The sequence below is a fragment of the Panthera onca genome, chromosome X (assembly GCF_046562875.1).
Source record: "Panthera onca isolate mPanOnc1 chromosome X, mPanOnc1 haplotype 2, whole genome shotgun sequence".
NCBI classification, from domain to species: Eukaryota; Metazoa; Chordata; class Mammalia; order Carnivora; family Felidae; genus Panthera; species Panthera onca.
This window is the reverse complement of record NC_138357.1, coordinates 74,465,283-74,480,317: the sequence shown is the minus strand read 5'-3', so window position 1 is coordinate 74,480,317 and position 15,035 is coordinate 74,465,283. Positions and strand designations below refer to the sequence as shown.

The 15,035-nt window shown below is 35.7% G+C and overlaps 1 protein-coding gene across 8 annotated transcripts in view; it reads right to left on the bottom strand.

Moving 5' to 3' along the window:
* Positions 1-15,035, bottom strand: part of OPHN1 (oligophrenin 1) — a 600,363-nt gene that overhangs the window by 173,056 nt on the left and 412,272 nt on the right. For all 8 annotated transcript variants that reach the window (XR_014136815.1, XM_081793552.1, XM_081793555.1 and 5 more), the window contains one exon: positions 4,752-4,836. Coding sequence is in view for 7 of the 8 variants with exons in the window: in XM_081793552.1 (XP_081649678.1) it covers positions 4,752-4,836 (85 nt within the window). In the remaining variant the exon portion in view is untranslated. The remainder of the gene's footprint in view (positions 1-4,751; positions 4,837-15,035) is intronic.

Sequence of the window (15,035 nt, the reverse complement as noted above, 5' to 3'; positions counted from 1 at the left end):
GGGCGCCTGGGTGGCTCAGTCGGTTAAGCGTCCGACTTCAGCTCAGGTCACGATCTCGCGGTCCGTGAGTTCGAGCCCCACGTCGGGCTCTGGGCTGATGGCTCAGAGCCTGGAGCCTGCTTCCGATTCTGTGTCTCCCTCTCTCTCTGCCCCTCCCCCGTTCATGCTCTGTCTCTCTCTGTCTCAAAAATAAATAAACATTAAAAAAAAAAAAAAAAAAAGAATGTGGTAATTGCAGGGGACTTTAACACTCCACTTACAGAAATGGATAGATCATCTAGACACACGGTCAATAAAGAAACAAGGGCCCTGAATACGACACTGGAACAGATGGACTTGACAGATATATTTAGAACTCTGCATCCCAAAGCAACAGAATATACTTTCTTCTCGAGTGCACATGGAACATTCTCCAAGATAGATCATATACTGGGTCATAAAACAGCCCTTCATAAGTATACAAGAATTGAAATTATACCATGCATACTTTCAGACCACAATGCTATGAAGCTTGAAATCAACCACAGGAAAAAGTCTGGAAAACCTCCAAAAGCATGGAGGTTAAAGAACACCCTAGTAAAGAATGAGTGGGTCAACCAGGCAATTAGAGAAGAAATTAAAAAATATATGGAAACAAACGAAAATGAAAATACAACAACCCAAATGCTTTGGGACACAGCGAAGGCAGTCCTGAGAGGAAAATACATCGCAATCCAGGCCTATCTCAAGAAACAAGAAAAATCCCAAATAAAAATATAACAGCACACCTAAAGGAAATAGAAGCAAAACAGCAAAGGCAGCCTAAACCCAGCAGAAGAAGAGAAATAATAAAGATCAGAGCAGAAATAAACAATATAGAATCTAAAAAAACTGTAGAGCAGATCAACGAAACCAAAAGTTGGTTTTTTGAAAAAATAAACAAAATTGACAAACCTCTAGCCAGGCTTCTCAAAAAGAAGAGGTAGATGACCCAAATAGATAAAATCATGAATGAAAATGGAATGATTACAACCAATCCCTCAGAGATACAAACAATTATCAGGGAATACTATGAAAAATTACATGCCAACAAACTGGACAACCTGGAAGAAATGGACAAATTCCTAAACACCCACACGCTTCCAAAACTCAATCAGGAGGAAATAGAAAGCTTGAACAGACCCATAACCAGCGAAGAAATTGAATCGGTTATCAAAAATCTCCCAACAAATAAGAGTCCAGGACCAGATGGCTTCCCAGGGGAGTTCTACCAGACGTTTAAAGCAGAGATAATACCTATCCTTCTCAAGCTATTCCAAGAAATAGAAGTGGAAGGAAAACTTCCAGACTCATTCTATGAAGCCAGTATTACTTTGATTCCTAAATCAGACAGAGACCCCGTAAAAAAAGAGAACTACAGGCCAATATCCCTGATGAATATGGATGCAAAAATTCTCAATAAGATACTAGCAAATCGAATTCAACAGCACATAAAAAGAATTATTCACCATGATCAAGTGGGATTCATTCCTGGGATGCAGGGCTGGTTCAACATTCGCAAATCAATCAACGTGATACATCACATTAATAAAAGAAAAGATAAGAACCATATGATCCTGTCAATCGATGCAGAAAAGGCCTTTGACAAAATCCAGCACCCTTTCTTAATAAAAACCCTTGAGAAAGTCGGGATAGAAGGAACATACTTAAACATGATAAAAGCCATTTATGAAAAGCCTACAGCTAACATCATCCTCAATGGGGAAAAACTGAGAGCTTTTTCCCTGAGATCAGGAACACGACAGGGATGCCCACTCTCACTGCTGTTGTTTAACATAGTGTTGGAAGTATGACATGATATTATACATGGAAAATCCGTAGACTCCACCAAAAGTCTGCTAGAACTGATACATGAATTCAGCAAAGTTGCAGGATACAAAATCAATGTACAGAAATCAGTTGCATTCTTATACACTAACAATGAAGCAACAGAAAGACAAATAAAGAAACTGATCCCATTCACAATTGCACCAAGAAGCATAAAATACCTAGGAATAAATCTAACCAAAGATGTAAAAGATCTGTATGCTGAAAACTATAGAAAGCTTATGAAGGTAATTGAAGAAGATATAAAGAAATGGAAAGACATTCCCTGCTCATGGATTGGAAGAATAAATATTGTCAAAATGTCAATACTATCCAAAGCTATCTACACATTCAATGCGATCCCAATCAAAATTGCACCAGCAGTCTTCTCGAAACTAGAACAAGCAATTCTAAAATTCATATGGAACCACAAAAGGCCCCGAATAGCCAAAGTAATTTTGAAGAAGAAGACCAAAGCAGGAGGCATCACAATCCCAGACTTTAGCCTCTACTACAAAGCTGTCATCATCAAGACAGCATGGTATTGGCATAAAAACAGAAACATAGACCAATGGAATTGAATAGAAACCCCAGAAGTACACCCACAAACGTATGGCCAACTCATCTTTGACAAAGCAGGAAAGAACATCCAATGGAAAATAAGACAGTCTCTTTAACAAATGGTGCTGGGAGAACTGGACAGCAACATGCAGAAGGTTGAAACTAGACCACTTTCTCACACCATTCACAAAAATAAACTCAAAATGGATAAAGGACCTGAATGTGAGACAGGAAACCATCAAAACCCTAGAGGAGAAAGCGGGAAAAGACCTCTCTGACCTCAGCCGTACAATCTCTTACTCGACACATCCCCAAAGGCAAGGGAATTAAAAGCAAAAATGAATTACTGGGACGTTATGAAGATAAAAAGCTTCGGCACAGCAAAGGAAACAACCAAAAAAACTAAAAGGCAACCAACGGAATGGGAAAAGATATTTGCAAATGACATATCGGACAAAGGGCTAGTATCCAATATCTATAAAGAGCTCACCAAACTCCACACCTGAAAAACAAATAACCCAGTGAAGAAATGGGCAGAAAACATGAATAGACACTTCTCTAAAGAAGACATCCGGATGGCCAACAGGCACATGAAAAGATGCTCAACGTCGCTCCTTATCAGGGAAATACAAATCAAAACCACACTCAGATATCACCTCACGCCAGTCAGAGTGGCCAAAATGAACAAATCAGGAGACTATAGATGCTGGAGAGGATGTGGAGAAACGGGAACCCTCTTGCACTGTTGGTGGGAATGAAACTGTTGCAGCCACTCTGGAAAACAGTGTAGAGGTTTCTCAAAAAATTAAAAATAGACCTACCCTATGACCCAGCAATAGCACCGCTAGGAATTTACCCAAGGGATACAGGAGTACTGATGCATAGGCGCACTTGTACCCCAATGTTTATAGCAGCACTCTCAACAATAGCCAAATTGTGGAAAGAGCCTAAATGTCCATCAACTGATGAACGGATAAAGAAATTGTGGTTTATATACACAATGGAGTACTACATGGCAATGAGAAAGAACGAAATATGGCCCTTTGTAGCAACGTGGATGGAGCTGGAGAGTGTGATGCTAAGTGAAATAAGCCATACAGAGAAAGACAGAGACCATATGTTTTCACTCTTATGGGGATCCTGAGAAACTTAACAGAAACCCATGGGGGAGGGGAAGGAAAAAAAAAAGAGGTTAGAGAGAGCCAAAGCATAAGAGACTGTTAAAAACTGAGAACAAACTGAGGGTTGATGGGGGGTGGGAGGGAGGGGAGGGTGGGTGATGGGTATTGAGGAGGGCACCTTTTGGGATGAGCACTGGGTGTTGTATGGAAACCAATTTGACAATAAATTTCAATTTATTGAAAAAAAAAAGACATTGCCCATGTAAGCAACTAGAACACTGCTTAGCACTGAATAAACCCTCGGACAACAGTACCTTTCTTCTTTTTCAGATGTAGGAGAAATACTCCTGGAAAAAGCATCCATGTTTATATAAAGTTCTAAGATTATACTACAGCAGGAAGTCATTTAACAGCAATATCTGAGACCCAATTTATTTTGGATTAATGATATTTAAGTATCTATCTTAATGTCTGAAGAGTACAATAATTGAAAAAAAGTCATTTATTTAATAAAGTATGGTACATAATATTGCACATAAAGAATAGTAAGAAATGAATGAGTTTAAAAGTATATGTCCCAAATACTTTTACATAGTATAAATTTATGCCAATTAACTAAATGATATATTTATTACCATTGCACATCCCCATATTTTGCTGATAAGGTAAATTTTGTTTTCCTACTTCTGTCAATTCATTCAGTTTTAACATTTTTATGGTTGTACTTTCTTCTTTTTTTATTTCTATTACATGGATTAAAGCATGGAATATGGCATATAAACTTACAAACACATGTATTGTTTGTGTAAATGCAATTTAATGTTTCAAAATAGTTATTATTCACCAAAACATGTTAACAACCTTGAATTGTCATAAATCCTGATATTACTAGTGAGCTAGTGAGCACATTGTGACACCATTACATATATGCACAATGGGAAAACCTCTATTATTTTAAGGGTATGATTTTTAAAATAATCATTTCCCTAAGAAAAAGCAATTTTTCAATAACAATCCTATTATTTTGATGCTTCACTTGCGTAAATTCCCAGATTAAATGTCTTCTAATGCACATTCTTTGTTTTGACAGAAATCCTTTTCACTCTTTTTTTCTTTAGCATTCCTATCCAACCTCCAGAAACTATGACCACATAAGCTCCAATATCCACCCAGACAAATTTCATGAAGTGTGAAAAACAAAGTTCCAAATCATATCAGGCATACCTGAGGTAGAATTTCAAGGAGCTGGTAATTGTCTTAATGTCCCAGTCACTATAATGAAAATCAACATCTCCTGGACATTTAGGATCTATTTGAGAAAAAAAAATATGAAAAAAGTTAATGTTCCAAAAGTTCTTACTTTTTACCCCTTTAAAAGAAAAAGTTCATTAATTAAAACATGATTATGTTACCCAGTTTTCAAGAGATGAAAACTTTGTGCAACAAACGTCTTTGATGCCTCAAAAATTTCCTTGCATTCCAGTCAGTCATGTAAGAAGCTTGGAAGTCATCTCTTCTACCCACACAACAAGAAAAAAGGTGTAATAAACCGAAAATCAACTCCTCTTAGATCTATCAGAGAACTGAGGTCATTGAACTACTGTCCCCAAACTGAAGAAATAGACAGGCATATACAAAAAATCAAAACTTATTAGAGCAGGAGCCCAGGAGCAGAAAATTCCTTGGGAACCAGTACAAGTTTAGGAAAACCTAATCTGCAATTGATGAATTGCTAGAGGTTCAGTGTGGACAGGTTTGAGAGTTAAAAATTCTCAGGGGGCCTGGTCCTATGGGGACTTCCACACTTTTGTGAATTTTACTTCCAGGAGCCCTATCAAGTTCTCAAGGTGAAGATGTGAGAAAAATTTACTCATGTTTCTGTGCTTCTGAGAGGGCAAAAGAGGAAAAGTAGCTGTTTAAAAAATATTCACAGCACATTTCATTCTTCTTAGTGAAGCCTACCATTAAAAGAAACTATTTTACCAGATCCTAATGTGATGGGCTTTTACTAGAACTTAACTGAACTAGGAAAATTAAAATACCCAACTCCATACCTGGACTGCCTTCCTGTCTAAGGGGGAAAACCGAAATTATATTGAGAAGTACTTGTGAAGGTCACTGGCCAGTGGCAGAGACTCACTAAAAGACATAATGATAGGATTATAGGATATAGGATATAGGATATAGGATATAGGATATAGGATCCCCCCACAAATTACCACCACATCAATAGTCCTCCTGAATAGTAACAGGGGAATGCAACTAAAAGAACTGTGCTTCTTAGGTAATATTTAAGAAGTCTCTAGGGAAAACCGAAGACAACAGAGGAAATAAAAACAAGGTCATCAGAGATAACTGTAGCCTCTGACACATATGGTTACAGCAAACATAAACACAGGCTAAATTCTAGCAGCTAAACAAAACCTCACAGGATAGGCTTATTCACTTCAGTTCTTTTTATCATTACATCGTGTCAAGCTTACAACAAAAATTGTAAGACATACTAAAGACAAAAGACCAAAAACAAAAACAAAAACACAGTTTGAAGAGACATAGCATAGCAAGCATCAGAACCAGGCTCAGATACGGCAGAGATGTTGGAATTATCAGACTGGGAATATTAAACAAGTATGATTAATATGCTATGGACTGTAACGGATAAATGGACAACATAAAAAAGGAGATAAATTAGGTAAGCAGAGAGATAGAAGCTTTAAGAACCAAAAGGAAATTCTATAAATCAAAAACACCATAACATAAATGAAGAATTCCCTTAATGAGCTCATCTATGAATTGGACACAGCTGAGGAAATAATCAGTGAGTCTGAAGAAATGTCAATAGAAATTTTGAAAAGAAAAGAGGAAAAAGAAAGAAAAAGACAGAATATCCAAGAACTGTAACATAATAACAAAAAGTGTAACGTACCTGTAAGGGGAAAATCAGAAGAAGAAAGAAAAAAAGGAATAGCAGAAATATCTGAAGCAATAATGATTGAAAATTTCCCCAAACCAATGATAAACATCAAAGCACAGATCCAGTAAGCTCAGAAAACACCAAGCAGGTTATACACCAAAACAATCCACACTTAGGTATAACATATTCAACTAAACAAAATCAAAGACAAAACATCTTGATAGAAGTCAGAAGGAAAACAAAACCAAAAACAAAAATGATTTTGCCAAAGTTGGAGAAGGATAAGAATTACATCATACTCATCTTTCAGAAACCATGCAAACAAGAAGAGAATGGAGTGAAATATTTAAAGTATTCAAAGTAAAGAAGACCAGCCTGAATTCTGTACCCAGTAAAATTATCTTTTAAAAGTGAAGGAGAAATAAAGACTTTTTCAGATACAGAAATATGGAGGAACTCTGTCAACGGTAGACCTGCCTTGCAAAAGACATTAAAAGAAGTTCTTCACAATAAAGATGAGGTCAAAAACTCAGATCTATATGAAGAAAGAAAGAGCATTAGAGGAGGAATTAATGATGGTAAATAAAACTTTGTATTTGACTTAATCTTTCTTGGCCTAACAGGTAAAAGTTCAAAATAATATAAACAATGTATCCAGTAATTATAGCTTATGAAAAAGTGAAATGAATGATAATAATATTAATGAGGATTAGAGACAGTAATTAAGAATAATACTTTGTCATAAGTTACTGGCACTACTTGTGTAGTAGCATAGTGTTATTTGAGAGAGGATCTGAATAACATGAATGTATATTAAAAATATAAGGGCAACCACTAAAAAAAAAGTTTTTAAAAAAATATAATTGATATGCTAACAGAAGAGAAATCATACAAAGTACTCAGTTAAACCCAGAGAAGGAAGAAAAAGAGTGGGAGACAAAAAATAAGCAAATAAGAAAGACAATGAATAGAAAACCGTAACAAATATGGTAGATACTAATCCAGCTATATCAATAATAACTTTAAATATAAGTGGTACAAATATGTTAATTACAAGATATAGACTGTCAAGAGTGTATTAAAAAACAAGACTCAATTATATATTGTCTACAAGAAACCAACTTTAAATATAAAGACACATATAGATTAAAAATTAATGGATAGAAACAGGTATGTCATACTAACAATAATCAAAAGAAAGCTGGAGTAGCTGTATTCATTTCAAACAATGCAGACTTCAGATCAAGAAAAATTATAAGGTATAAAGAGGGGCATAACATAAAAAGGAGCGATTCTCAAGGAAGACTGAACATTTCTTAACAGGTATGCATCCAACAACAAAGTATCCAAATATGTGAGGCAAAAACTGATAAAACTGCAAGAAAATGAATCTACTATTATCGCTAAAGACTTCAACACACCTCCTTCAGACAGACGCAATAGGCAGAAAGTTGGAAAGTATACAATTGAACTAAATAAGACCACTGACCATTTGGACCTAATAGACATTTGTAGACTACTTCATCTAACAATAGCAGGATAAACATTCTTCTCAAGTCCGTATAGAACATTCACCAAGACAGACCACAGTCAGGGCAAAAAAACATACCTGAACATATTTAGAACAGAAATCACATAAAATATGCTCTCAGAAAATGAAATTAAACTAGAAATCAATAACAGTAAGATACCTGAAAAATCCCCAAATTCATGGAGATTAAACAACACAATTCAAGTTATTTAGGTGAGTCAAAAAATAAATCTCAAGAGAAATTTTAAAATATTTCAAGTGAAAGGAAAATACAAATACAAGTTATAAAAATTTGTGGGGTGTAGCAAAAGCAATGCTTTAAGGAAATACATAGCACTGAATGCATATATTTAAAAAAAGAGGGATGAGCTAAAATGAATCACCTCAACTTCCACCTTATGAAACTACAAAAAGAAGAGCAACCCCAAAGGAAGCAGAAGGAAAGAAATAATAAAAGTTAGAGTAAAAATCCATGAAATTGAAATAGGAAATCAATAGAGAAAATCAATAAAACCAAAAGATGGCTCTTTGAAAAAATTCAAAATAAAGGTAAACCTCTAGCCAGTTTAATTTAGAAAAAAAGAGAAGACATAAATAACTAATATCAGAAGAGAGATAATCAACTACTGATCCTGTGGACATTGAAAGAAAAAATAGAGAAATATTATGAATAGTTCTATGCCTATAAATTTGATAATCTTGATGAAATGGACCAGTTCCTACAAAGATGAAATTTACCAAAATACAAACATAAGGATATAGACAATCTGAATAGATTGGTAGCTATTAAAAAAAAAAAAAAAACTGAGTCAGAAATGAATTACATGCTAAAACAGAAACCACCGGGTCCAGAGGGATTCCCTGGTAAATCTGCCAAAACATTTAATGAAAAAAAAAAAATATCATTCCTATATAATGTTTTCCAGAAAATAGAAGCAAAGGGAATATTTCCTAAATCATTCTTTGAGACCAGCATTACTTGAATACCAAAACCACAAAAGTCATTGTGATGAAGGAAAACAACAAATGAAATATCTCTCATGAAAATGCAAAATCCTGAATTAAATATTAACAAATAGAATACAACATAGTATAAAACCCATGAACAAGTGGGATTAATTGCAGGTATGTAACGCTGATTCAATTTTCAAAAATCAATTACTGTAATTCATCACATCAATAGGTTAGTTCTTCTTTAGAGTAAGCATATGATTGTATTAATAGATGCAGAAAAAGCATTTGAAAAATGCAATACTCATTCACAATAAAAAACCATCAGGAAACTAGTGATAGAAATGAACTCAATTTGATAAAGAGCATCTACAAAAAACAGGAAGCTAACATATACTTAACAGTGAAAGATAGAATGCTTTTCTCCAAAGATCAGGAACAAAGCAAAGATGTCCTCTCTCACCACTCCTATTAAACATCAAACTGGAAATCTTAGTTAATAAAATAAGAAAAGGGAGTATAAGGTATACAGTTTGGGAAGGAAAAATGAAAATTGCCTTTGTTACAGATATAATGACTGTCTATGCAGAACATCCCAAACAGTTAACAAGAACAACAAAAATCCAGGGAGAAGAGAAGATAGCGAAGAAGCATGGAAACCCTTACCTTGTCTCATACCTGAAACACAGCTAGATCAGCACCAAACCATTTTTGCACACCTTGGAAACTGATCTGAGTATTAAACACAAAAATCTGCAAAACTTGAACCACAGAACTTGGCAGGTACAGAGTGCGGAGAGGAGAGTTGAACTAGGGGACAGAAAAGCCTTGGAGGGTAGGGAACTGTTTTTGCAGAGAGACAACAGAGAAAGGGGGAGAGTGAAGCACATAAGGAGAGTGCAGGAAAAACACTCCCCTGAAAGCTGCTGAACAGAAAGAGAGAGAAAGAGTGAAAACACTCACAGGGGATGAAAACAAGAAATCTGTTCCCCAAAACCACTGACAGGAAGAAAGGAGAAGGTTTCAATACCACCAGGATTCTATAAACAGTGGAGGTCAGAGTCTGAAGTTCTGGAGCTCAGTGCCTGGCAGTACCCTAATGAGGAAATAGGGCAAATCTCCGGGAACAAGCAGAGGGGTCTGAGAGGTCCGTGTGCCACATGGGGAGAACTGTTTCCCCTGCTTAGAGAACCCTTTGGTAGAAACCATACAGCTTTGCCACACGTAAAGGTCCCAGGAGACCCCGAGAGCATCCATGTTTGCTGGTACTGGGACATAGATGCCAGGATACTGTGAAACCTGGCACAACCTGTGTGTTGTGATTCACCACAGTCTCTGAATCTCTGCCACTGCGTGATTGCATGAACATTCTCTGGGGTAAGCCAGCATCACTGGCCATTGCTCAGTGAGACCCTCTGCCAGAGAGTCAGTGTGGGTTCAAGCCACAGGGGTCTCTGAAGTGTGGGGTTTGAAACACAGCCCCATCTAAGATAAAACTCTGGAGGGAGGTGCCACCTTGCAGGTGGATGGCTTGGACATGGACAGGGTAGAGACAGGGAGTGGACAGAGACCTGATACAAAGGAAGGATGGTAAATCATGAGTCAGTGAGAGCGTAAAGTCCCTGGGCCAGAGACTAGGGAATTGGGTGAAGACGTTTCCACCTTTCTCGAGCATGAGCATGCGCATTCATGCTCACTCATATGTGCACCACACTGATCCACCCCAGTAAGATATGCAGTGCCACCTAGTGGAGAACAGAGCCATTACACCAACCTCCACCCAACTGCACCCTCCAAGCACAATACCCTAGAAGACCAACATAAGTCCCTCCATCTGCTTAGTGTATGAACATGGACTATAGAGTGCTTGATAGTGTCAGTTCTAGGGGAAAGTGGATGTAACTTCATTCAAGTTTCATTCTGTTTACTGGCTCATTTTTTAGTTCGGTATTTTGCTTCTGTTTTTGTTTAAGTTGTGTTTTTTTCTTCCTTTATCTTGGATACAGAAAGAGAAAAAATTATTTTTTATTTTCTTTTTCTTAATTTTTAAAATTATCTTTTACTTTATTATATTTTATTCTATTCATTTTATTTCATTTTATTCTTTTATCATATATTTTTTAATTTTTAAATTTTTCTTACCTTTTTTTCCTTTCTTTCCATTTTTTCTCTATTCTATCAAGCTTATTACAACAAGCAGAACAAAATACACCAATGATCTAGTTTCTTTTATTTGATTTTGTGGTTGGTTTTTAATTTTTTAATTTTAATTTTATTAATTTTTTTTCTTCCTCCAAAGTGACAAAATGATGTAATTTACCCCCAGAAAAGAACAAGAAGAAATGACAGCCAGGGTCTTAATCAACACAGATATAGGCAAGATGTTTGAACTACAATTTACAACCATGATAATAAGAATACTAGCTGGGGTTGAAAAAAGCCCTTTCTGTAAGGAAAAAAAGTAAGAACTCAAATAAATATAATCATGAATGAAAGAGGAGACATCACAATGAACACCACAGAAACACAAACAATAATAAGAGAATATTATGAGCAATTATATGCCAACAAATTGGGCAATCTGGAAGAAATGGACAAATTACTAGAAACATATAAACTACCAAAACTGAAACTAGAAATAGAAATTTTGAACAGACTCATAACCAGTAAATAAATTGAATTAGTAATCAAAAATATCCCAACAAGAGTTCACGTCCAGATGGCTTTCCAGAGGAATTCTATAAAACATTTAAAGAAGAGTTAACACCTATTCTTTTGAATATGTTCCAAAAAAAGTAGAAATGGAAGTAAAACTTCCAAACTGATTCTATGAGACCAGCATTACCTTGATTCCAATAACAAAGATATCACTAAAAAGGAGAACTAGAAACCAATTTCCTGTTGAACATGCAAAAATTCTCAACAAGATATGAGCAAACTGGATCCAACAATACATTAAAATAATTATTCACCAGGATCAAGTGGGATTTATTCTTTGGACACAGGGATGGTTCAATATTTGAAAATCAATCAATGTGATACATCACCTTGACAAAAGATAGGATAACAACCATATGATCCTCTCAATAGATGCAGAGGAAGGATCTGACAAAATACAGCATCCTTTCTTGATAAAAACCCTCAAGAAAGTAGGGATAGAAGGATCATACCTCAACATCATAAAGGTCATATACGAAAGACCTACTACTAATATCATTGTCAATGCGAAAAAAAACAGAGGTTTCCTCCCAATGTCAGGAACACGACTAGGATGTCCACTCTGACCACTCTTATTCAGCATAATGTTGGAAGTCTCAGCCTCAGGAATTAGACAATACAAAGAAATAAAATGCATCAGAATTGGCAAGGAGGAAGTCAAACTTTCACTCTTCATAGATGACAAGATACTCTTATGTGGAAAACCCAAAAGACTCCACCAAAAACTGCTATAACTGATACATGGATTCAGCAAAGTCACGGGATATAAAATCAATGTACAGAAATCAGTTGAAATCCTATACACCAACAGTGAAGCGACAGAAAGAGAAATCAAGGAATCAATCCCATTTACAATTGCACCAAAAAACATAAAATGCCTAGGAATAAACCTAACCAAAGAGGTGAAAAATCTATACACTGAAAACTATAGAAAGTTTATGAAAGAAATTGAAGAAGACACACAAAAAATGGAAAAACATACCATGCTCATGAATTGGAAAAATATTGTTAAAATGTTGGTATTGCCCAAAGCAATCTACACACTCAATGCAATCTTATCAAAATAATACCAGCATTCTTCACAGAGCTAGAACAAATAATCCTAAAATTTGTATGGAACCAGAAAAGACCCCGAATAGCCAAAGCAATCCTGAAAAAAAAAAAAAAAACCAAAGCTGGAGGTATCACATTTATGGACCTCAAGCTCTATTACAAAGCTGTAATCATCAAGACACTATGGTCCTGGCACAAAAACAGACACACAGATCAATGGAACGGAATAGAGGACCCAGAAATAGACCCACAAATGTATTGCCAACTAATTTTGATAAAACAGGAAAGAATATTCAATGGAAAAAAGGCAAGTGTCTTCAGGAAATGGTGCTGGAAAACTTGGATAATGACATGCAGAAGAATGAATCTGGACCACTTTCTTAAACCATACACAAAAATAAACTCAAAATGGATGAAAGACCAAAGTGGAAGACAAGAAGCCATCAAAATCCAAGAGGAGAAAACAGGCAACATCTTTGACATCAGCCACAGCAATTTCTTACTTGACATGTCTCCAAGGCAAGGTCAATAAAAGCAAAAAATGAACTATTGGGACCTCTTCAAGATAAAAAGTTTCTGCACAGCAAAGCAAACAATCAGCAAAACTAAAAGGCAACCAATGGAATGGGAGAAGACAAATGACATATGACAAATGACATATCAGAAAAAGTGTTAGTACCCAAATCTATAATGAACTTATCAAACTCAACACCCAAAAAAAACCAAATAATCCAGTGAAGAAGGGGCAAAAGACTAAAATAGACACTTTTCCAAAGAAGACATCCAGATGCCTAACAGACACATGAAAAGATGCTCAACATCACTCATCAGCAGGGAAATCAAAACCACAATGAGATACCACCTCACACCTGTCAGAATGGCTAACATTAACAACTCAGACAACAACAGATGTTGGTGAGGATGTGGAGAAAGAGTAAACCTTTCACACTGCTGGTGGGAATGCAAACTGGTGCAGCTACCCTGGAAAATAGTATAGAGATTCCTCAAAAAATTAAAGATAGAACTACCCTATGACCTAGCAATTACACTACTAGGTATTTATCCAAAGGTTATAGGACTGCTGTTTTGAAGGGCACATGCACCGCAGTGTTTATAGCAGCACTATCAGCAAGAATCAAAGTGTGGAAAGGGCCCAAATGTCCATCGACTGATGAATGGATAAAGTAGATGTGGTATATATATACACAATGGAATTTGACTTGGCGATGACAAAGAATAAAATTTTGCCTTTAGCAACAATATGGATGGAAGTAGTGCATTATGCTAAGCAAAATAACTCAGTCAGAGAAAGACAAATACACAATTTCACTCATATGTGGAATTTAAAATACACAAAAGATGAACATTAAGTAATGGAATAAAAAAAACAGAGAAGGAGGCAAACCATAAAAGACTGCTAAAAACAGAGAACAAACTGAGGCTGCTAAAGGGGTTACGGATACGGGGATGGGCTAAATGGACAAGGGGCATTAAGGAGGACACTTGTTGGATTGAGCACTGGGTGTTATATGTAATGAATTAGTAAATTCTATTCCTAAAATCATTATTATACTATATGTTAACTAACTTAGATTTAAATTTAAAAAAATAATAAAATGAAATGAATCTGAAAAAAAAGGAACAACAAAAATCCTGGAAGTAATGAAAAATTATAGAAAAACTGCAGGATACAAGGTTAATAAGCAAAAGTCAACTGCCTTCTCATATACCAACAATAAACAATTTGAATATGAAATTAAATACATAATGCCATTTATGTTAGCACCATAAAATGAAAAACTTAGGTATAAATACAATAAGAGATGTGCAAGATCTATATGAAGACTGCAAAATCTTGATAAAATACAGATCTAAATAAATGGGCAGATAGTCCATATACATGGATAGGAAGACTCAATATGTCTTTCTTCCCAGCTTTCCAATGATTTTATTTATTAAATGAAATATAAATAAAATCCAAGCAAGTTAATTTATGGACATCAATAAGTGACATGAAAGTTTATATGAAAACACAATAGATACAGAATAGGCAATGTAATAATGGGGGAGAAAAATAAAGTCTGAAGAGTGACACTATCCAACTTCAAACTCATTATAATTCTATAGTAATCAAGGAAGAAAATGAGTGTCTTAGTTCAGGCTACTATAACAAATTACCATAGACTGGGTAGCTGATAAATGACATAAAGCTATTTTCACTGTTCTGGAGGCTGGAAGTCCAAAATCAGGATATATGGTCTGGTCAGGTCAATAAGACCCTCTTCGAAGCTGCAGCCCACAAACTATCCAATGTGCCCTCACATGGCGGAAGGGACAAGGA